Source organism: Maniola hyperantus, chromosome 4 (assembly GCF_902806685.2).
Source record: "Maniola hyperantus chromosome 4, iAphHyp1.2, whole genome shotgun sequence".
Lineage (NCBI taxonomy): Eukaryota > Metazoa > Arthropoda > Insecta > Lepidoptera > Nymphalidae > Maniola > Maniola hyperantus.
The window spans coordinates 6,410,234-6,435,153 of NC_048539.1; the positions used below are offsets into that span (position 1 = coordinate 6,410,234).

At 36.0% G+C, this 24,920-nt stretch overlaps 2 protein-coding genes and 1 long non-coding RNA gene across 8 annotated transcripts in view; 2 read left to right on the forward strand and 1 right to left on the reverse strand.

Annotated features, from left to right (window-relative positions):
• The window catches only part of LOC117997300 (uncharacterized), a 29,013-nt gene extending 14,797 nt beyond the window's left edge, over positions 1 to 14,216 (forward strand). For 2 of the 3 annotated variants that reach the window (XM_034985547.2, XM_034985550.2), the window contains exons 16-18: positions 950 to 1,198; positions 11,075 to 11,263; positions 11,457 to 14,216. In XM_034985547.2, the coding sequence (XP_034841438.1) occupies positions 950 to 1,198; positions 11,075 to 11,263; positions 11,457 to 11,630 (612 nt within the window). In that variant the 3' untranslated portion in view covers positions 11,631 to 14,216. The remainder of the gene's footprint in view (positions 1 to 949; positions 1,199 to 11,074; positions 11,264 to 11,456) is intronic. The other variant, XM_034985551.2, reaches the window with a different exon arrangement.
• Positions 13,069 to 21,842, reverse strand: CSN6 (COP9 signalosome subunit 6). 2 transcript variants are annotated; one of them, XM_069498219.1, is made up of 7 exons: positions 21,691 to 21,842; positions 21,344 to 21,616; positions 20,508 to 20,639; positions 19,012 to 19,163; positions 17,458 to 17,623; positions 16,044 to 16,237; positions 13,069 to 15,150 (listed from the first exon to the last, which is right to left on the reverse strand). In XM_069498219.1, the coding sequence occupies exons 2-7, from the start codon at positions 21,585 to 21,587 to the stop codon at positions 15,010 to 15,012; spliced, it is 1,029 nt and encodes a 342-aa protein (XP_069354320.1). In that variant the 5' UTR covers positions 21,588 to 21,616; positions 21,691 to 21,842; the 3' UTR covers positions 13,069 to 15,009. The 2 variants fall into 2 exon arrangements, with proteins under 2 accessions (XP_069354320.1, XP_069354321.1); XM_069498220.1 differs by having other exon boundaries at positions 21,344 to 21,613; positions 21,691 to 21,820.
• A 974-nt stretch (positions 21,843 to 22,816) lies between these two features.
• On the forward strand, positions 22,817 to 24,909 carry LOC138402262 (uncharacterized). Of its 3 annotated transcripts, none has more exons than XR_011236675.1 (4): positions 22,817 to 23,319; positions 23,581 to 23,697; positions 23,890 to 23,964; positions 24,553 to 24,909. It is a non-coding gene; the product is annotated as an uncharacterized lncRNA (long non-coding RNA). The 3 variants fall into 3 exon arrangements; XR_011236676.1 differs by having other exon boundaries at positions 22,817 to 23,158; XR_011236674.1 differs by lacking the exon at positions 22,817 to 23,319 and having other exon boundaries at positions 23,355 to 23,697.
• The last annotated feature ends 11 nt before the right edge of the window (positions 24,910 to 24,920 follow it).

A 24,920-nucleotide genomic window follows, 5' to 3' on the forward strand; every position in this document is an offset into this window, starting at 1 on the left:
AAAGCCGTGCCGCAAACCGATCAAGGGCATGGATTTAATGAAACCCTTCCAAGTTAGTTCGCCTCCATCTTAGATTGCATCATCAGCTACCACCAGGTGAGCTCGCAGTCAAGGCCTAACTTGTCTGAATAAAAAAATTCAAGCACTCCAACGTAACAAACGTAAATCCCGAGCATACTTCTACAAATTACTCTTGTCGGACCAAATTATTCCTATTATGGACCACCCACACACGACCGGATGGAGACGGACGTTGAACTGTCCCATTCCAAAACTGCGATTATAACTGGAGATTCATGCATTGTAATTATTACAATCATTATCCTTAACAGTCTTCATTTTTGTCAAGATTAGTACGGGACGTAAGACTTGTTATGATTTGTGCATCGTGCCATCCGTATTTTTGAGAGCTGTATTTTCCGTAGCTTGTAAGTTTTTTTTTTTAATTATAAGTATAAAGGCACGACGCCTGTGTTGTTGGACTAACGCAATTTAGACTAATGTTTTTATACAAACATCATGTTAGATATTTTGCAATTCTTACTGCTTTTTTCGAAATCACTAATTTTATAGGCTGGAGTTCATTACTTCCAAATAGGTAATTATGGCCAATCTCCAGCGCCAATTTTCAAGACTGGCATATCAGCCCCCCAATTGTGTAAGAATAACCATTTCATGGCTATCGCAATCGTCAAGAATTCTGCCCTTTGATTGGCTGTGAAAAAATGTAAAAAGCGAATCAACCAATCAAAGGGCAGAATTTATTGACGATTGCGATAGCCATGAAATGGTTATTCTTACACAATTGGGGGGCTGTTACTATAAACGTAATAAAAAATTGTAGAAATAATAGATATTAACTAATACTCTCTTAATATGCTCTTGACTAATAATCTAAGCTCTAAGTTTCTAAGTTCATACATGGTTCATACAGTACAATTTTTGACAGAAACGTAAAGTAAAAGAATCGATACCAGAAGATGTGTTAGAAAACTCAAGTGCCAGATGCGATAAAGATGACAAAAATGCCAATGTTAACGAAAAGTCCTTCAGTTTGTCAACTGAAACATGCTCGACACAATTGTCCAACCCCGATGTAAGAAAGAAAAAGCTTAACTGGGTGGTAAACATGATAGTCGAAACTATAGAAGAAAATATCGAATGCGAACCAGTAACGGTTAAAATAAAAATACCGAAGGTCAGATGTGGTCTTTGCCCGATCAATTTCAATCTAAAAACATCTAAATAAATTTACCTATACTAATACATAGTTTGAATGCACTGGTGTTTGCTTGATATCAATATACGTATTTATGTAGCATGAAAAATCGATTTAAATGAACGCACTACTGGTAAATTCACATTACCTATTACAATAATAACCTGCTAGGTACTTAAATTATATCATGATAATATAATTAAAGCTATAAGCGCTATGGTCTTGACGTATATATTAATTTATGTAGCTAGATGTATATTTTACGCTTGTTTCGAATTGCATTAACACGATGCGATGGGTGCCAGTCCATATTGCGTTATATAATAATGTAATTCCTGCAGTCCCTACAAACAGCCCATTGGCTGTGCTGGTCATGAAAGTATTTTGTCAGTTGTCACATAGTCGTAACCCGTAAGCATCACCGGTGATATCCATATAGATGTAAGGTGCCACAGATTATAGATAAGTATTTAATTAAAATTATTTCTATTTCGATATCATTATTACCCAGACCTACTTCTTGGACTTGGAGTACATCATAGTCGTTACTTGGTATCTACAATATCAATTCTTCATCAACAGTTCCTAAATCCCCACGGCTTAGGATTACTATTTTATTAGTGGAGCGTTGGGACTTGGAGTTCAATCATGAAGTCGTTGCTATGTATAGTTCAGTATATTAAACTACTTATTTTCATTTTCTAAAATGACGTAATATATTTGGGGACTCTGCGATCTTAGACCACCACCGATGATGCTCATGGCATACAATATAAAGACCTCTTGATAATACATATTGTATCTATCTATATTCTAAACGCTCGGATACAATGTTTTTAAGTAAATAACCAAACCTTATCCACTTGGCCTTATTACCAATTTACCGCTCATTTATTTATTACCGTAAAGTTTATTATACTATATATAGCTCAATTACCACTCACTCACTCACTCACTGACTCATTGACATAATTGTTCTCCTAGAAAGAGATAGAAAATGATATAATAATGTATGGGAGATATGTTCAGAAGTGGGATTCGACTAGGGAAAAATTATGACATTTCAGAAAAACAAGATGGCGGCCGACCTGACTTTTGTAACTTTTTTGTTTTCCAACCGATTTTGTTACAACTTGCAACAATTGAAGATATTAGTAAACGATTTTTAGAAAAAGTGAAAAAAATTGGAAAAACAAGATGGCGGCCGAGATTTTCAAAAAATTTCCTCCTGTAAAATTTTGTATGAAACTTTTTTTTTTCACTTACGGTTTCATATAGAAGACAAAGATTTCTTTAGGGGAACATATGGAGGGTGCTGATGATTGAGGATTTTGGAGACGGGTGAAGGGCACGCTCGAGGTATTGAAGATAGGTGGGAGGTGCTCGACCAAATGTCATTCGAAACCTCATCCAATTGCCAAAAATTTGAATTTTTTTTTAAAATTCCGAAAAAAAGATGGCCGCCATACAAATTTCATCCGCGTCCATCTCGGAGGGTATGAAAGATGGAAGAGTGGTTTCTTGGCAAGAGATGATCAGGATCCGAAGGTCTACTCGATGGATTGAAAAAAAATTCAAAATGGCGGATTTTTTTTTTTCATACAAAATTTTTTATTATTCAAAATGACGATTATAGACCTCGAGAGCTGCTTTAGCAGCTCGAGCAGCGAGCAAAATACTAGTTATACTATATATAGCTCAATTACCACTCACTCACTGATTGACATAATTGTTCTCCTAGAAAGAGATAGAAAATGATATAATAATGTATGGGAGATATGTTCAGAAGTGGGATTCGACTAGGGAAAAATTATGACATTTCAGAAAAACAAGATGGCGGCCGACCTGACTTTTGTAACTTTTTTGTTTTCCAACCGATTTTGTTTAAACTTGCAGTTATTTTAGATATTAGCAAACGATTTTTAGAAAAAGTGAAAAAAATTGGAAAAACAAGATGGCGGCCGAGATTTTCAAAAAATTTCCTCCTGTAAAATTTTGTATGAAACTTTTTTTTTTCACTTGTGGTTTCATATAGAAGACAAAGATTCCTTTAGGGCAACATATGGAGGGAGCTGATGATTGAGGATTTCGGAGACGGGTGAAGGGCACGCTCAAGGTATTGAAGATAGGTGGGAGGTGCTCGACCAAATGTCATTCGAAACCTCATCCAATTGCCAAAAATTTGAATTATTTTTTAAAATTGTGAAAAAAAGATGGCTGCCATACAAATTTCATCGGCGTCCATCTCGGAGGGTATGACAGATGGAAGAGTGGTTTCTTGGCAAGAGATGATCAGGATCCAAAGGTCTATTCGATGACTTGAAAAAAAATTCAAAATGGCGGAATTTATTTTTTCATACAAAAATTTTTATTATTCAAAATGGCCATTATAGACCTCGAGAGCTGCTTTAGCAGCTCGAGCAGCGAGCAAAATACTAGTTATACTATATATAGCTCAATTACCACTCACTCACTGATTGACATAATTGTTCTCCTAGAAAGAGATAGAAAATGATATAATAATGTATGGGAGATATGTTCAGAAGTGGGATTCGACTAGGGAAAAATTATGACATTTCAGAAAAACAAGATGGCGGCCGACCTGACTTTTGTAACTTTTTTGTTTTCCAACCGATTTTGTTTAAACTTGCAGTTGTTTTAGATATTAGCAAACGATTTTTAGAAAAAGTGAAAAATATTGAAAAAACAAGATGGCGGCCGAGATTTTCAAAAAATTTCCTCCTGTAAAATTTTGTATGAAACTTTTTTTTTTCACTTATAGTTTCATATAGAAGACAAAGATTCCTTTAGGGCAACATATGGAGGGAGCTGATGATTGAGGATTTCGGAGACGGGTGAAGGGCACGCTTAGGGTATTGAAGATAGGTGGGAGGTGCTCGACCAAATGTCATTCGAAACCTCATCCAATTGCCAAAAATTTGGAAAAAAAATTCAAAATTCCGAAAAAAAGATGGCCGCCATACAAATTTCATCGGCGTCCATCTCGGAGGGTATGAAAGATGGAAGAGTGGTTTCTTGGCAAAAGATGATCAGGATCTAAAGGTCTATTTGATGACTTGAAAAAAAAATCAAAATGGCGGAATTTTTTTTTTTCATACAAAATTAAAAACTTTTTTTATTTATTCTAAATGGCGATTATAGACCTCGAGAGCTGCTTTAGCAGCTCGAGCAGCGAGCAAAATACTAGTTATACTATATATAGCTCAATTACCACTCACTCACTGATTGACATAATTGTTCTCCTAGAAAGAGATAGAAAATGATATAATAATGTATGGGAGATATGTTCAGAAGTGGGATTCGAGTAGGGAAAAATTATGACATTTCAGAAAAACAAGATGGCGGCCGACCTGACTTTTGTAACTTTTTTGTTTTCCAACCGATTTTGTTACAACTTGCAACAATTGAAGATATTAGTAAACAATTTTTAGAAAATGTGAAAAAAATTGGAAAAACAAGATGGCGGCCGAGATTTTCAAAAAATTTCCTCCTGTAAAATTTTGTATGAAACTTTTTTTTTTCACTTGTGGTTTCATATAGAAGACAAAGATTCCTTTAGGGCAACATATGGAGGGAGCTGATGATTGAGGATTTCGGAGACGGGTGAAGGGCACGCTTTAGGTATCGAAGATAGGTGGGAGGTGCTCGACCAAATGTCATTCGAAACCTCATCCAATTGCCAAAAATTGGAAAAAAAATTTAAAATTCCGAAAAAAAGATGGCCGCCATACAAATTTCATCGGCGTCCATCTCGGAGGGTATGACAGATGGAAGAGTGGTTTCTTGGCAAGAGATGATCAGGGTCCGAAGGCCTACTCGTTGGATGGAAAAAAAATTCAAAATGGCGGAATTTATTTTTTCATACAAAATTTTTTATTATTCAAAATGGCCATTATAGACCTCGAGAGCTGCTTTAGCAGCTCGAGCAGCGAGCAAAATACTAGTTATACTATATATAGCTCAATTACCACTGACTGACTCATTGACATAATTGTTCTCCTAGAAAGAGACAGAAAATGATATAATAATGTATGGGAGATATGTTCAGAAGTGGGATTCGACTAGGGAAAAATTATGACATTTCAGAAAAACAAGATGGCGGCCGACCTGACTTTTGTAACTTTTTTGTTTTCCAACCGATTTTGTTACAACTTGCAGCTCTTGTAGATGTTAGTAAACGATTTTTAGAAAATGTAAAAAAAATTGGAAAAACAAGATGGCGGCCGAGATTTTCAAAAAATTCCCTCCTGTAAAATTTTGTATGAAACTTTTTTTTTTCACTTATGGTTTCATATAGAAGACAAAGATTCCTTATGGGCAACATATGGAGGGAGCTGATGATTGAGGATTTCGGAGACGGGTGAAGGGCACGCTCAAGGTATTGAAGATAGGTGGGAGGTGCTCGACCAAATGTCATTCGAAACCTCATCCAATTGCCAAAAATTTGAAAAAAAATTCAAAATTCCGAAAAAAAGATGGCCGCCATACAAATTTCATCGGCGTCCATCTCGGAGGGTATGAAAGATGGAAGAGTGGTTTCTTGGCAAGAGATGATCAGGATCTAAAGGTCTATTTGATGACTTGAAAAAAAATTCAAAATGGCGGAATTTATTTTTTCATACAAAATTTAAGACTTTTTTAAATTGTTCAAAATGGCGATTATAGACCTCGAGAGCTGCTTTAGCAGCTCGAGCAGCGAGCAAAATACTAGTTATACTATATATAGCTCAATTACCACTCACTCACTGATTGACATAATTGTTCTCCTAGAAAGAGATAGAAAATGATATAATAATGTATGGGAGATATGTTCAGAAGTGGGATTCGACTAGGGAAAAATTATGACATTTCAGAAAAACAAGATGGCGGCCGACCTGACTTTTGTAACTTTTTTGTTTTCCAACCGATTTTGTTACAACTTGCAACAATTGAAGATATTAGTAAACGGTTTTTAGAAAAAGTGAAAAAAATTTGAAAAACAAGATGGCGGCCGAGATTTTCAAAAAATTCCCTCCTGTAAAATTTTGTATGAAACTTTTTTTTTTCAATCACGGTTTCATATAGAAGACAAAGATTCCTTTAGGGCAACATATGGAGGGAGCTGATGATTGAGGATTTCGGAGACGGGTGAAGGGCACGCTTAGGGTATTGAAGATAGGTGGGAGGTGCTCGAGCAAATGTCATTCGAAACCTCATCCAATTGCCAAAAATTTGAAATTTTTTTTAAAATTCCGAAAAAAAGATGGCCGCCATACAAATTTCATCCGCGTCCATCTCGGAGGGTATGAAAGATGGAAGAGTGGTTTCTTGGCAAGAGATGATCAGGATCCGAAGGTCTACTCGATGGATTGAAAAAAAATTCAAAATGGCGGAATTTATTTTTGTATGACTTTTTTTAAATTGTTCAAAATGGCCATTATAGACCTCGAGAGCTGCTTTAGCAGCTCGAGCAGCGAGCAAAATACTAGTTATACTATATATAGCTCAATTACCACTCACTCACTGATTGACATAATTGTTCTCCTAGAAAGAGATAGAAAATGATATAATAATGTATGGGAGATATGTTCAGAAGTGGGATTCGACTAGGGAAAAATTATGACATTTCAGAAAAACAAGATGGCGGCCGACCTGACTTTTGTAACTTTTTTGTTTTCCAACCGATTTTGTTACAACTTGCAACAATTGAAGATATTAGTAAACGGTTTTTAGAAAAAGTGAAAAAAATTTGAAAAACAAGATGGCGGCCGAGATTTTCAAAAAATTCCCTCCTGTAAAATTTTGTATGAAACTTTTTTTTTTCACTTGTGGTTTCATACAGAAGACAAAGATTCCTTTAGGGCAACATATGGAGGGAGCTGATGATTGAGGATTTCGGAGACGGGTGAAGGGCACGCTTGAGGTATCGAAGATAGGTGGGAGGTGCTCGACCAAATGTCATTCGAAACCTCATCCAATTGCCAAAAATTTGGAAAAAAATTCAAAATTCCGAAAAAAAGATGGCCGCCATACAAATTTCATCCGCGTCAATCTCGGAGGGTATGAAAGATGGAAGAGTGGTTTCTTGGCAAGAGATGATCAGGATCCGAAGGTTTACTCGATGGATTGAAAAAAAATTCAAAATGGCGGAATTTTTTTTTTCATACAAAATTTATGACTTTTTTAAAATTTTTCAAAATGGCGATTATAGACCTCGAGAGCTGCTTTAGCAGCTCGAGCAGCGAGCAAAATACTAGTTATACTATATATAGCTCAATTACCACTCACTCACTCACTCACTGACTCATTGACATAATTGTTCTCCTAGAAAGAGATAGAAAATGATATAATAATGTATGGGAGATATGTTCAGAAGTGGGATTCGAGTAGGGAAAAATTATGACATTTCAGAAAAACAAGATGGCGGCCGACCTGACTTTTGTAACTTTTTTGTTTTCCAACCGATTTTGTTACAACTTGCAACTATTGAAGATATTAGTAAACATGTTTTAGAAAAAGTGAAAAAAATTGGAAAAACAAGATGGCGGCCGAGATTTTCAAAAAATTTCCTCCTGTAAAATTTTGTATGAAACTTTTTTTTTTCAATCACGGTTTCATATAGAAGACAAAGATTCCTTTAGGGCAACATATGGAGGGAGCTGATGATTGAGGATTTCGGAGACGGGTGAAGGGCACGCTTAGGGTATTGAAGATAGGTGGAAGGTGCTCAAGCAAATGTCATTCGAAACGTCATCCAATTGCCAAAAATTTGAAAAAAAATTCAAAATTCCGAAAAAAAGATGGCCGCCATACAAATTTCATCGGCGTCCATCTCGGAGGGTATGAAAGATGGAAGAGTGGTTTTTTGGCAAAAGATGATCAGGGTCCAAAGGTCTACTCGATGGATGGAAAAAAAATTCAAAATGGCGGAATTTTTTTTTTCATACAAAAATTTTTATTATTCAAAACGGCCATTATAGACCTCGAGAGCTGCTTTAGCAGCTCGAGCAGCGCACAAAATACTAGTTATACTATATATAGCTCAATTACCACTCACTCACTCACTGACTGACTCATTGACATAATTGTTCTCCTAGAAAGAGACAGATAATGATATAATAATGTATGGGAGATATGTTCAGGAGTGGGATTCGAGTAGGGAAAAATTATGACATTTCAGAAAAACAAGATGGCGGCCGACCTGACTTTTGTAACTTTTTTGTTTTCCAACCGATTTTGTTTAAACTTGCAGTTATTTTAGATGTTAGCAAACGGTTTTTAGAAAAAGTGAAAAAAATTGGAAAAACAAGATGGCGGCCGAGATATTCAAAAAATTTCCTCCTGTAAAATTTTGTATGAAACTTTTTTTTTTCAATCACGGTTTCATATAGAAAACAAAGATTCCTTTAGGGCAACATATGGAGAGAGCTGATGATTGAGGATTTCGGAGACGGGTGAAGGGCACGCTCAAGGTATTGAAGATAGGTGGGAGGTGCTCGACCAAATGTCATTCGAAACCTCATCCAATTGCCAAAAATTTGAATTTTTTTTTTAAATTCCGAAAAAAAGATGGCCGCCATACAAATTTCATCGGCGTCCATCTCGGAGGGTATGACAGATGGAAGAGTGGTTTCTTGGCAAGAGATGATCAGGATCCGGAGGTCTACTCGATGGATTGAAAAAAAATTCAAAATGGCGGAATTTATTTTTGTATGACTTTTTTTAAAATTGTTCAAAATGGCGATTATAGACCTCGAGAGCTGCTTTAGCAGCTCGAGCAGCGAGCAAAATACTAGTTATACTATATATAGCTCAATTACCACTGACTCACTCACTGATTGACATAATTGTTCTCCTAGAAAGAGATAGAAAATGATATAATAATGTATGGGAGATATGTTCAGAAGTGGGATTCGAGTAGGGAAAAATTATGACATTTCAGAAAAACAAGATGGCGGCCGACCTGACTTTTGTAACTTTTTTGTTTTCCAACCGATTTTGTTTAAACTTGCAGTTATTTTAGACATTAGCAAACGATTTTTAGAAAATGTAAAAAAAATTGGAAAAACAAGATGGCGGCCGAGATTTTCAAAAAATTCCCTCCTGTAAAATTTTGTATGAAACTTTTTTTTTTCACTAATACTTTCGTACAGAAGACAAAGATTCCTTTTAGGCAACATATGGAGGGAGCTGATGATTGAGGATTTCGGAGACGGGTGAAGGGCACGCTCAAGGTATTGAAGATAGGTGGGAGGTGCTCGAGCAAATGTCATTCGAAACCTCATCCAATTGCCAAAAATTTTAAAAAAAATTCAAAATTGTGAAAAAAAGATGGCCGCCATACAAATTTCATCGGCCTCCATCTCGGAGGGTATGAAAGATGGAAGAGTGGTTTCTTAGCAAGAGATGATCAGGGTCCGAAGGTCTACTCGATGGATGGAAAAAAAATTCAAAATGGCGGAATTTATTTTTTCATACAAAATTTTTTATTATTCAAAATGGCGATTATAGACCTCGAGAGCTGCTTTAGCAGCTCGAGCAGCGAGCAAAATACTAGTTATACTATATATAGCTCAATTACCACTCACTCACTGATTGACATAATTGTTCTCCTAGAAAGAGATAGAAAATGATATAATAATGTATGGGAGATATGTTCAGAAGTGGGATTCGACTAGGGAAAAATTATGACATTTCAGAAAAACAAGATGGCGGCCGACCTGACTTTTGTAACTTTTTTGTTTTCCAACCGATTTTGTTACAACTTGCAACAATTGAAGATATTAGTAAACGGTTTTTAGAAAAAGTGAAAAAAATTTGAAAAACAAGATGGCGGCCGAGATTTTCAAAAAATTCCCTCCTGTAAAATTTTGTATGAAACTTTTTTTTTTCACTTGTGGTTTCATATAGAAGACAAAGATTCCTTTAGGGCAACATATGGAGGGAGCAGATGATTGAGGATTTCGGAGACGGGTGAAGGGCACGCTCAAGGTATTGAAGATAGGTGGGAGGTGCTCGACCAAATGTCATTCGAAACCTCGTCCAATTACCAAAAATTTGAAAAAAAATTCTAAATTCCGAAAAAAAGATGGCCGCCATACAAATTTCATCGGCGTCCATCTCGGAGGGTATGACAGATGGAAGAGTGGTTTTTTGGCAAGAGATGATCAGGATCCTAAGGTCTATTCGATGACTTGAAAAAAAATTCAAAATGGCGGAATTTATTTTTTCATACAAATTTTTTTATTATTCAAAATTGCGATTATAGACCTCGAGAGCTGCTTTAGCAGCTCGAGCAGCGAGCAAAATACTAGTTTTAATATATATAACTCATCATGCCTTGAATTAGTCCCAAAATTATTTTCTAGACTATCGAAAACCAATATCAATAAAATTCCTAATTTTTGGAGTCCCGTACCTCTAAATAAAAAAAGGAACCCTTATAGGATCACTTCGTTGTCTGTCTGTCTGTTGTGTCTATCAAGAAAATGGAATCAATACCTATCGGGTACTTTCCGTTGGTCTCGAATCATGAAATTTGGTAGTTGGTACCTAGGCCTTTATAGCACAAGTACCATAATGAAAAAATCCAAAAACTGAATTTGTTTACATCACAAAAAAAAAATTAAAATGCGTTCATTAGTTTACTTAAATCACATGAAGATGACGCTATCCATAGATAATATACTAATACGGGTAACGCTATCCGTCATTAACTTGCAATGTTGAACATAAAAGTGTTATATCTTGTCCGGTGGTATGGAACCCCTTGTGTGCGAGTCCGACTTTTTTCTTTTCTTACTGCCAGCGTCACCTGTTTTTTAACATGATTGTCAACAATCATTTTATTTCCAGCTTAACCAACTAGCCCACAAGATAGTAACAGGAGGGTCTTGCCGCCCTGTGGCCACGGGCAACTGGGGCTGCGGGCGCCGTCAGCGCGGACACCCGCAACTGAAGCTGCTACTGCAGTGGCTGGCGTCCAGCGTGGCCGGCGTTCCAGCTCTCATATACTATACGTTCGGGAACGAGAAGTTGTTTAAAGTAAGATTTCAAATAACTTCGGCCGAAATTAATAAATAATAATCAATCTATCAGTAATCTGTCCATAAGATACTTAAGGACGTTGTTAAATGTAAAAAAAGACCATACAATAGGGTATTTTACCCTTTTTTTTAAAGTGTCTTAATTTAATCCTAAAGTGATAATTATAATTACATTTCCTTCCTTTTTTCAGTTGGACACATTAGTAAGGGTGCTAACAGACAGAAAGTGGACAGTGGGGCAGCTCGCGCGAGCGGTGCTGAGGTTCGCGCGACAAACGCTCCACGAGCCGCACGTCATTCCGGAAAATCAGACACTCTTCGATGAACTCATCGGCATAGAGAAAATCCCTGATGATTATTATTAAAGATACATCTTTGTTCGACGGTCTTTCTTCAATTTATTTTTCTTTCTAATCATTCAATCAATAATTTTGTATAAGGGCGGCGCCGCGCCATTGATTTGGTAAAGGATGTCACATTGGCCGGACTTGCAACACACTGTCAGAGTGAACTAGAGTGAGGGAACTCTCGGCTTGATCCTGAATCGACAATATGTCAAATATTAGGCTGAGTGACGTGAAATCAAAAAAAAATAGGCGACTCATTGGCTACCTAGCGACAAAGGTAGGAACATTAGATGCCTGTCAGTGACGTCAAGCCTCGACGTTTAGTTACAAGTTCCCTAACTGTCGTGAATGGTGGCTGCGTGACGATTTTAGAGCCCTTCACACTAGTGTTTCTCCAGAGAGGGCACTGGTCGAGCGCAGCGCAGTCACATGCGCACTCGCCGCGTGAACTCCTGAACACTGCACTGACTGACGTCGCGTAGGCGTAATGCTAACGAAACGTCAGGTAACGCGAACGTATTTTCATATCACGCAACGAACGCAATTGTATTGTTTTTCTAATATTTTTTATAAATCTGATACAGTTTTTTAATTCTGTATTATTTCCAACAATTCATCAAATATAGGTTTCCACATTTCCACATAACAAGGGCTGAAATATTTGAGGAAAATATTTTAATATGTCTACAAAATAATTAATCCTTTTACTAGGCCGCAAATTTCATAATTGGTCCTCACATAGTCTTTGATTTATTCTATCGATTTCGTAATAATTTTCTTTTTGAAGCAAAGCCAACAGTTTATTTATCGAAATCCATTTTGGTGATGACAATATCAAAATAAAAACGTGATCACGCTGCGCGACGCAACTAAGCGATATCAGTGTATACGCGTAATCCCGGCGTCATACGTTCGAAAAACGCCTACGCTTGCGCTGGAGAAACGCTAGTGTGAAGGAGCTCTTATACAAATTAAAAGAATAGCACGGAATTCCTGTTTGACTAGCGCTTAAATATTATCTTTGAAAATTGTCTTAAGTATTTATACAAAAAGAATGGTTAGTAATTAGTACATTGGATTAAACATGTCAAGCGGTACGATTTCTTACAGTGTAACTTTGAATTTCATATTTTTGCATAAAGTTATGATTATGAAAATCAAGAATTTTGCTATGTATCTGAAAGTAGGATCATAATTTTTTTTTTTTTAATAATTAGATTTTTTATTTTGATAAAGCACTTATATTTTATTTAATGGTGCAAGTTATTTTCTGCGCTCAATATACCATATAATTCTGATGCATTTATTTCAACTTTTCCAATTTTGAAGAGTAAATCTAATCTACAAATTACAAATAGTATGTGATTATGGCAGCTGTGGCTTAGGATATATAAATATATGATGTTTGTGCAATTGAATTAGTAGTATCTAAATAGAAACACATAAAAGCAATATAAAAAATAATTCGAATTAAATTTAATATTTTTGTACAAAATTATCAGTACAACTGTGTGTATCAATTTATAACTACTGTAGGATTTTTATGAATTGTAAAAAAATCTATAAACAAAACATTTTAATACGTATACCTTTAACTTAGAATAGATATAATTTATTGTAACTATCTACACCTAATCACCACATTTAAGAAAGCGCCATATTGAAGTCGCATAAAAAGTACCCAATCTTAATAAAACACGCTAATAATTTTAACTATTCAGATATTTAAAAAAGTGATGATTATTGTATGTAAATATATTGCAATTGTTCTTATTTATCTTAAAACATTAATAAAATTATGTAACCAGTAGCGCAGCGTGGTGATGCGATCTAAAAAGGGATTCTTAAATATACATAAATTAATGATAGTGTCTAGCAAAAGCAATAGACCGTACCTGCCGCTAGTGAAGCTTTTAAAATTTGTTCTGATAAGGTTCAATTTTTATTATGCCAGTGATCGTTTTATAAAAATATCCTGCATGAAAAGAACTACATATTTATTATTCACTACCGGAAGTTATTAGCTTTTATTTTAACTGACTGAATGAATGACTGTTTTTTAATGAGCAATGCTAGAAGACTCGCTCCGTCGTCCCTTCATTAAGCTTCACCTACTCGACATTAGTTTCGCTACGGATGTCGCCGGCTCACATCGCTCGTCGCCTCTTCTTTTGCTCCACTTGACCCCGTACACGCAAAAGCCTGCGAATCATCCTTGAACGATGGGAAACGCCTATCCACACTGTTGTTTACGCCGTTCACGCACGCGATTGAGTAACGGGCATTCACGTATAACAATATTTAATTTAAGAACTTAGGTACTTACCATACTCTTGCCACAGTATACGGTATTAATAAGTTTTCTATGCGCAACATACGCAAGTGCCTACGCTACGCTACTTGCTTTTTACCACAAATTTATTTTAAGTAGAATATAAACCAAAGGACACGTTTTTACATTCTATGTTGTATGGTATCCAGTGTACAGGTCTTAAACTTGAAAAGGTCTTCCATAGTATGAATCTCAATGTGTCCAAAGTTTGTTAATTTTGTGTAATCAATTGAAATAACCAAACCAGATGATGCTAATAAAATTATTGCGTCTCCTTCTCGTATATTATTTTAATTTTTTAACCCGCTGTACAACCCGTGTAGAATCTATTAGGTTGGAAGAAATTCTTGACATGCAGGCGTAAATTAGGAAAATGTAATGTATTTTAACGAAAAAACAAAAAAATGTACAAAATAATACGCAATCTTCGTAATTATTATTTAATTATTTCTAATAGTTTAACATGTTCAGTCGGCATTTGTTGCTACACGCGTCAGGGTTTTACAATCTTTTCAAAGCAACATCAAAATTTTGAGGGTTCTTGTAGTTGTAGAGATTAATATTTTTCGACATAATATCAAAAAGATGTTTAAAGAACGAGAACTAAATCAGCAATACCACAATAGAAGTCAATGAAAGATGGCAACTAATTTTATTTTAAAGCATTATTTTAGTCTATGTCACTTGTCCTTGATATCTGAGGTGGCTTCAAAGTTTAAATGCCTTATGGTGTCGAGTATATAGTGCTAAAACCTAATAACTGACCCAACTCAATAAGGGATTGAGTGGGACTCATTGGATTTTAGCACTATGCATTCGTTAAAGCAGTTAAAGAATAAAATGATCGACATTTAAATATACAGGTTAACATAACCCTCACTGAATCTTATATATTTTTAAATAAAGCACAGTGGGACATCGTGAAACGTGTTCACTAGCGTTCTCACTAGCGAACTATCGAAAAGTCGATAATAAGTCCGCAATCGTGAGTGAGCTTTAATTTTTCACGAACACTTTTAGACGACCGACATCTTATCTTGTACGCCATACATATTATCGTCCACTTTAAAAGAAGAGTCCCCTCATGCGGCGGCCCATGCCCTGTCGGTCGTACAGCACGTTGAACCGGTTCACGAGCTGATTGATCGCGTTGCAGCCCTTCGTGATTGTGCCCAGGGAGGTCATGAGGGCCACGTCGTTGCATTGCTACAAGGGAAAATATATGCCTACTAAAGCCCGACGCTCACTGGCGGCACGAGACGGCAAAGAATTTTTCAAGTAATTAATATAGACCATAGCTTCATGGCGTTAAGTCGAATTGATAATGGTTGCAGGTGTAAAAACAACGCCACGGTAAGCTTAGGCATACGGTATCCCTCGGACCGCTTTGATATTCTTCGGGATGCCGAGAGAAGACAACGCCCGTGACCCGCTTGCGTCGTCATTAGCAAACAACAAACGCATCGTCATGTCTAAGGACATCGCGGCATACCTATGCCGATGCCGCGGCATAGATATCGTCAGTGTGCGCTTACATGTAGAAATGCTGATGGATCAAGGATCCCCTGCCGTGCCGTGCCGTTAGTGGGCACCGTGCCTTATAGGTACAACTGGACAGGAAAGATCACTCCGTACGTTTTGTGGCGGACTTATCAGTCCCAACGACAGAGACAACGGAGTACGAAAGCAAAGCTCCCGATTATCTCTTTCTTAAATTTAATGTGTAATCTTCCTGCCAGGTAGGTACTGTATACCGCTTCACGGAGTCGTTTCGTGTGGTTAGGCGCAGGTTGCAGGAGGATGACAGTTGACAGTTCGGTTAAAAGTCAAGGATATCAATGTTGCTGTCACCCTTCCGCATCGCGCATCCCACCCCGTCTCAGTGACGCATAGATCTATGCCAATATTGTAAAAGCGAAAGTGTGTCTGTCTGTCACTTTCAAGCCCCATCGGTCAAAATTTGATACAGAGATAGCTTGCATTACGGAGATAGACATAGATTTCTTTATATCTTAAAAAATCTAACACCTATGTTTTTTTAAACTTGGATCCATGCGAGCGAAGTCTGGGCATCAACTAGTATAGTAAAAAATACTTACATTATAGAAGTGAGTGCGAAACTGTTGTGAAGTGAGGAGTGGGAGTCGGTTAGACAAGGCTCTAGCCTCCCTCAGCAGCGCCGGCCTGGGGGCCAGAGTGCCGTCGCGTATCGCGCGCACTGTGGCCAACACCGCCCGTACGCGAGATACAAGCATTTTGATAGCCGACCGCTGGGCGGTAAGGTGTTCTGCCACTGTAAGAATACAAATTAACCTAACTGAGAAATAAAGGTAGATTTCTGTTCTGTCAAAACTTAAAAGTCACACTTTTCTTAGTAAAGATTTATTTGACAATATGTAATTATAAGCCCTAATCTAAATATATAAAAGGAAAAGGTGACTGACTGACTGACTGATCTATCAACGCACAGCTCAAACGACTGGACGGATTGGACTGAAATTTGGCATGCAGATTGCAGATAGCTATTATGATGTAGGCATCCGCTAAGAAAGGATTTTTGAAAATTCAACCCCTAAAGGGATAATATGGGGTTTTGAAATTTATGTAGTCCACGCAGACGAAGTCGCGAGCATAAGCTAGTTGAAACTAAATCAGAGTGTGAAGAGAATTTTTTAGAAACCTTAAGAAGTCTGAATATTTAGTACTATTTATTTTACGTAGCTATAATGAATGTGCGACTTCATGGTGTTTTAGTAATAACTAAGTAAAATTCAGGTATCAGCTATTAAAAAATTTCGCTCTACAATTTCGCAATTGCTATTTATAAATTATCTAGATAATGCGCACATAAACAATTTCCGTATTCTAACAGTAACATGCTGTCTCAGGCTTCAAAATATATAAAAAAACCGGCCAAGTGCGAGTCAGGCTCGCGCAATGAGGGTTCCATACTACAGTCGTATTTTTTCAACATTTTGCACGATAATTCAAAAACTATGATGCATAAAAATAAATAAAAATCTGTTTTACAATGTACAGGTGAATTCCTTTCATTTATGATATCCCACTTGATATAGTCACTCACTTCGAAAGTTGAAAATACTAATTATTAGTTCATGACCACAATTTAATTTTTTTTGTTTGATCTAACCCTAAATTCACGGTTTTCAGATTTTTCCCGAAATGTCAGCTATAAGATCTACCTACCTGCCAAATTTCATGATTCTAGGTCAACGGGAACTACCCTGTAGGTTTCTTAACAGACAGACAGACAGAGAGACAACAAAGTGAGTGAAAGTAACAAAGTTCCGTTTTTCCTTTCGAGGTACGGCACCCTAAAAAACATTCGAATACACTTTCATTCCTGTATTAGTGATGATGATGATTTTTTAATGTACATATTTGAAAAATGAGAACAATTAAAATGCGTCTTAAAGCTTGAAAGCTGTAGCACACATGTTTTAAAAACATCATCATCAAGAAATAACTAAGTATGTATTATAAATAAATTACCTAAGCTATTGAGTGCAGCCTCTCCAGATGACACCCTAGCGACATGGTCAACCCCAATCCTCTCGGCCTCTTCCGCGGCCAGGGTGTAGGAGAGTGGCGCAAGCAGCATGGTGGCACGACCATTGACTACATCTATGACTGACTCATACAACACTACTGGTAGTTGCTGTAACAGTAACATTATACTTAGTTGAGTTTTATTACATTTTCTCATGTGCTAGCTCCAAATTTATTTTGAATCTAAACAATGCATACTTTTAAAAAGTGTCTAGGTGGTTAAAAGTGGTTGTATGATTAAAAAAACCGGCCAAGTGCGAGTCAGGCTCGCGCAATGAGGGTTCCATACTACAGTCGTATTTTTTCGACATTTTGCACTATAATTCAAAAACTATGATGCATAAAAATAAATAAAAATCTGTTTTAGAATGTACAGGTGAAGACCTTTCATATAATACCCCACTTGATATAGTCACTCACTTCGAAAGTTGAAAATACTAATTATTAGTTCATGACCACAATTTAATTTTTTTTTGTGTGATCTAACCCTAAATTCACGGTTTTCAAATTTTTCCCAAATGTCTATCAAATCTACCTACCTGCCAAATTTCATGATTCTAGGTCAACGGGAAGTACCCTGTAGGTTTCTTGACAGACAGACGGACAGACAGACAGACAGACAGACAACAAAGTGATCCTATAAGGGTTCCGTTTTTCCTTTTGAGGTACGGAACCCTAAAAAACCGAGTCAGACTCGCGCACCGAGGGTTCTGTACCCCAGTCGTATTTTTCGACATTTTGCACGATAAATGAAAAACTATGATGCATAAAAATCTGTTTTAGAATGCACAGGTGAAGCCCATTCATATGATATCCCACTTGATATAGTTATCTTACCTTGAAAATTGAAAATACTAATTATTTATTAGTTCGTGACAGTTAATTTTTTTTTGTGTGATGTAACTACAAATTCACAGTTTTCAGATTTTCCCCTTATGTCTGCTGTAAGACTTACCTACCTGCCAAATTTCATGATTCTAAGTCAACGGGATGTACCCTGTAGAGACAGATAGACATACAGACAACAAAGTATAAGGGTTCCGTTTTTCCTTTTGTAGTACAGAGCCCTAAAAATATGACTCTAGTTAAGAAATGATATGTATTATATCGCTAATTATTAGCTTTTGTCATCCAGTAAAGTGTGCTTCCATTAGCTTGTGTACAGTCTGCAGTAAAAAGTAATGTACATCAACCTTTAGAAGGAGATAGCAGATTTGTAGAGCGTTGCCTCTGTCATTGAAACCAACAAAACGTCATATAGGTATGAGTGACAGAGACAACGCTCTACAAAGCCGAAATGTCATTTTAAAGGCCGATGTACATTACTTTCTGCCGCGTACTGTATGTAAGTCATTAACTAAGTAACCCAGAACGAAATCTGATCGCTCCGACTCTACATTGTCTTGTCTGCCCGACAAGACTGTATTACTTTTTATTAGGGCTTGTGAATAGAAACTGCCCAGTTTTTATCAGTAAATGAGAATTAACAAAACATACATCTCCTTTAATGCCAGCAGGGTTTAGCATCAGCATCACTGGACACTCGTTGATATCACAGATCTGTCTGTGCACAGCGATATCCCTTTCCGTAGGGGTGTCGCCAGTAGTATACCAGCCCAGGAAATCCATATCCGAGAACACTTGTTTAACTGTGGATGAAATATTGTATCAAATAATATTGTGATCATACTGGATTAGAAAATTAAAATATTCTAATATTTTAATCCAAAAAGGAACTAAGCCTTATAGCAAAAAAATTAGGATTAGTTGCATAACAGATGGTTAAAGATTCATTATGGTTAGGTACCGTTAATCTTTGACCACCAATAAAAAGCAAAGGGGGTTGCACACATTAGTATTCATACCAAAACTCAAAGCATTTATTCAAAATGGGTTCGGTTGTATACTTTTTGATTGTCAATTGTTGAATTTGTAAGAAAATTAATCATGTAAACTTAAAACCTCCATGACTAAAGATAAAGATAAAATTTTTGTCCCAAGTTAATAAATCCTTACTGAAAATGTGAAAATTATGTACATTATGTGGCTTAAACCACTTGTTTTGCAATTGGACTTAAGAGACATAACCTTTTTAGAAACATGAAATATATTCCCCTTTCCCCTCTAAAAAGGGGAAAGGGGAATATATTTCCCTTTCCCCTTAGAAGTTATCTAAAAAGGGGAAATATATCCCCTTTTTAGATAACTTCTAAGGGGAAGTTAGACAAGGGTCTAACAATACTCCAATAGATAGAATTTGAATTTACAGCATTTTGATTTACAAATCCATATGCCTAGGGTAGTATCCCAACAGCATAACCTTTAATGAGCTACCAGGAAGTCTTATAATCCATAGTAATATTATGATGATAAACTACAAAATTAAATGATTAAATATTATGATTAATTTGAAAGTGTGTGTCTGTCTATCTGTTAGCTTTCACAGTCCATTCATAAAACTGACTTTCAGCTATCATCCTGCTTGCATCTCTGGTAAGGAAATAGTTTCAAGGAAATCAAACCTAAATCTACAATGATGAAGTGGTGGGCGTCATAATATACTTGGTACAAAGACAGCTTGCATCCTAGAGATGGATAGCGACTCCTTTCTATTCCAGAAAAATCAAAGATTTCCCACAGGACTTTTGACTACCTAAATCCATGCAGATGAAATTGCAGGCATCTTCTAGTCATAAAATAAATATTACTGTGAACTATTAGCTTCAGCTCAAACAAGACATCTTTTTTGTTTTTAGTACTTTCTAGCTCGTAGTTTTAAGTTTACCTAGTTTTAAATTTGTAATTTTCAACAATTTTTTTTATCTTGTACTGTTTGTAAGCTGTATAAACTTTTATTTATTTAAATATCACAGTACATCCGAATGTGAAAGGTAATTTCTATAGAATCTGACTAACAGGCAACAGTAGACATTCTAAAAAGTCACAGTTACTTTATATTTTGTGAATATGGTTAGTTATTTTGCTATACTTACACTGCTCTTCTTTTAAATTGTAGTAATCTCTGTCTATAACTATATCACCATCAATGACACTAAAGACCAACTCAAATGAATTCATTACTTCTATGTTGCGACCCTTCTGTTTGCCAATGAGAGCCCCAATTACTGCAACAATTGAAATGTGATTCTTGAAATACCAATTTTTAACCTCATAAATATTTACAAAAATAGGCCATGCTTAATTTTATACATGAGAAAATGTGCCTGTCTGTCTGTCTATCTGTATATCTGCTATCTTTTCACGGCTCATCTGCTTACCCGATTTTGAGGAAATTTGGTACAGAGATAGCTTGATCCCGGGGATAGATATAAGCTATTTTTTATCCCAGAAAATCAAAAAGAGCCTAGTATACTAAAAACTTTAATCCACATGGGCATCATCTATTTAGTACAAAGATAGCTTGCATCCTGGAGTTCAAGAACTATTTATCCCACTAAAAAATTTATTAACATAAATCTATGTGGACAAAATCACATCACCTAGCATGAAATAAATTGTGCTGTGAGGTACAACAAAAAGTCACTATGTAAACAAACAATAATTACAAAATCATATCTGTTTCCAAATAATTTTCATGAAAAAAATTAAAATACAAAGCAAACTATAATATTTTTAATAGATGAAGAAACTTATGTATTTTTAATAGGGTACTTCATGGGGCCTAATTACTATCACTATTTTTCACGTGATCCTGTATTGAGGTAATATTGATGATACCTATTGCCATTTATGCAGATGTTCTTGAAACTCTGTAACCAGAATTGCGATACAGTATTAATAACACCCCCCTATAGTAGACAAGGCTTACCTGTCTGAGGTGAACCTTCCTGAGCTCGTAACCTAGTCCAATGTTCAGACACATTCATTATTACCAGGGGATGTAGGGACACGGTAACTGAGCCTGACGTAGCAGTGGTCACTACTACGCTTTTGGAGCTACCGGCGGCAGGAGGAGCTGGGGACGTCGGATTTGGCACATCTACCGGTGGTCCTGACGAAGCACTCTCCACTTCCACTTCCATTTCAAAATCAATTCGATCGGCGCTGGACATACTTAGCTATTAAATTTTAATAAGTTCTACTAAAATGGTGTGTTAAATTTATAACAAAAACACATTAATTCTTTAATATTTTCAATTCACAGAACAGATTCACCTGTGCACTGTCAGCAAAACTGCAAAAAAATATAAAAAATTTGGTCGCACGCAGGCAAGTTAAAAGTAAAACAGTAAAACACAGCAGTAAAACAAAAACTTTTTTGGTCGGTGAACAAAAATATGTTACTTTGACAGTTGACATGACACCATTGACAGTTGACACCCACACCACCATGAACACCACTGTTAGCTGAGGTTCTGCGGCTTGGATGAATGATTCTCTATGTTCTGAGGTATATACATCCTACTCTATGTTCTGAGCCACTGTTTTGTAAAAGTTAAAGGCCGAATACGACGATCGGTTACCAACCACCCACAGAGATCACCTTTGATGATTCAACCAAATTAGATGTAAATCCCGCAAATTGCTAAAGCGCATGGCCGCCATTTTAGTAACGTCAGCACTAGACTGAAGTTTCGAGCTGATACATAGACTTATTAAGCTAGTATCACTGAGCTGATGGTATTGGTATTTTTATTTCGGCTGACGTTAAAATGACGTCATTTCGATGTTAATGAGACATGGTTCCAGCGCAATAGCAATTTGTGGGATTTATACAGCCTTCTACAATACTTCTTATTTCCAAGGTCCATAGCACTGGCTTGTTTGCGTAGAAAGTGTAATAAAGGTAGATGCAGGAACGTTTGCTTTCTCATTCGCACTAAAAAGAGAGCACAGATAAAGTTACTAATGTGATAAACAGAGACGCAGCTAACCTATTTTTTGTCCCTTATCGTGTAACTGGTTTTTACAAAAATACATACAAGAAGTTGCAAAACAAACTTTGAGAATTCGTGGCGTAATTGTATTTCTCATTAGTTATTTACTTGTTTGCACATAAAAAACGTTTAATACAAATATTGTTGATCGGTTAATACAAATATTGACTACTAAACAATGGTAACATGTCGTGTTATTCTTCGTTAGGACGTATCGCTATCTCATACGTGGTTACACAGTACTTACATCTACCTATTTTTCTATCTACGCTTGTTAGGCATATCATTAATCATTATGGCATGGCAAGTGGCAACACTAAGTGCTTTGTCATATATCCTACTCTATGATCTTATCTGCTAAAACTAACTAAAAACAAAATCCTATGTTATTGGGTGGTTTTCACGGGCGGTTCACGGCCATACAAATTCCGTTCCCTTACAAATGCGAATAGCAAAATAGAAGTTGACAGATTCGACCACAGAACGATACAATAACACACGTTCACTGCCTGCTGCCTGCCTGACGCCATTTTGTTATTGTTGTTAAGCGTTGAGCAGGGTGGTTGCGTCGATTTATTTCCGTAATTTCTGTTCCCTTCGCAACAATTGTTATTATAGTACATTATTTCAATATAATTTATTGGAATGTATTATAAGTGCTGTGTTCCCGATTGTAACAGTACGCGAAAAGACGCTATATTACATAAGTTTCCACAGTGTGACAAAAGACTCAAAAAGTGGCTTAAGTATATAAATTGTGATGTTTTGCGAAGTAAAAGTACAATAGATCTTAAAAATAAGTCTCAAGTGTGTCATAAGCACTTTGAAAAGCGTTTTGTGACACAAAAATCTCGTCTTGCAGTAACAGCATTTCCTACTTTGTTCCTGCAATCTGAGATCCTCAGTGGTACTCCATCCATTCCACTGCATGATTCTGAAGAAATTTGTACTAATAAGTTTTCATGGCTTTTTGTATTGTATATTGTTGATATCATCATTCCTCTAATCACAGTCCAGTTGTTTTGTCCAATGTATCACAACCTTCTTTAGCATACATTTTACAACCAAACCGAAGAAAATGTATTTCTATGCCTGAATCATCTTACCACCGTGTAGCACTAATTTTGGCCTTTAATTTTAAAATGATTAATATTTAATTTACTTTCAGGATCAGAGAAGATTGACCTTGATCATAATTATTATGCTTCCAAAAATATATATAATGACCACAACTATTGTACACAGCTGCAAACATCACAATCAGCAAGTGAAAATGAGCTTTTAGGTGAGAAAATATAATTTATTATTATTTGAAACAATATTCATAATAATATTACTAATAAGTCGTTTCTTTGCTAACTTTGAAAGATAGCTAAAAGAGATAGATAAAAGAACCTAGGAGTGTTTTAAATAACTTACTATATCAAACTTTTTTATCGATGTTTGCCTATTTGTACTCATTAAACTTATTTTTTAGAAGGATTGCCCACTACTTTTAAAAGAAAATTAGAAGAATATTCGATTACAGATTGTCAACAAAGTATTTCCTCAGGTAATCATCTATTTATTAATAGCCTTAATATAGTAACCACAGGAATAAGGATATCTGCTCTTTTCATTGATCAGTGTTAACTACAGGTCAAAATTTTCATAAATAAGTTATTACTAGACTATATTTTTAAGCTTAAATGAAATATTTAAATGTGTATAACAATTAACAAATTAATCGCGGTGTGTTACCCATCCATACTTATCTTATAAATGCGAAAGTGTGTCCCATCTGTCTGTCTGTCTGCTAGCTTCTCACGGCTCAACCGTTCAACCGATTTTGACGAAATTTGGTACAGAGGTAGGTTGCAACCCGGGGAAGGAGGAGGAAGCATAGGCTTACTTTTTATCCCGGAAAATTAAAGAGTTCCCACAGGATTTTTAAGAATCTAAATCCACGCGTACGAAGTCGCGGGCATCATCTAGTACTTTATAAACAAGATTTATTTATATTTTTAATATGCACATACATAACAAATTATGCACATAGTGCAAATACTTATTAGAGCAAATCAAATCAAACATGTAATTTTTATAATAGGTACCCAATATATCAATATTGTAATTATATATAATACTCTTGCAATTCCAGGTTCCACTACCATGCCACTTAAAAAGAGAAGGAATCCTAGAATCATTAAAAGAAGTTCTTTCACCAAAATGCAAACATCTTTACAAGAAATATAGGATTTCCCAAAAAACTCTTAACCTTATTCGTAGACATAAAAAAGCTTGGACAGTGAAAATGTGTATCAAAAATTGGAAAAATTGAACCCAATTGCCAAAAAAATACTCACAATGCAATTAAGATTGTGCGGAAAGAAGAAGAAACAAAGAAGGTTTACAGAAGATGAAAAAAAAATTTCTTATCCTTACTTAAACAGGGGCCAAAATCATATCGATATTTAATAAAGGTTTTAAAAGATTTAAAAGAAAATAAATAAATGTCTTGAAATAAAA

Coding starts and splice junctions, on each gene's coding strand:
- CSN6 (XM_069498219.1), bottom strand. CDS start 21,587: ATGTCCAGCGCCGATCGAATTGATTTTGAAATGGAAGTGGAAGTGGAG. Junction 20,640..21,343: donor GGAAGGTTCACCTCAGACAG/GTAAGCCTTGTC, acceptor CAATTGTTGCAG/TAATTGGGGCTCTCATTGGC. Junction 15,151..16,043: donor TTCGCACTCACTTCTATAAT/GTAAGTATTTTT, acceptor TTTCCCTTGTAG/CAATGCAACGACGTGGCCCT.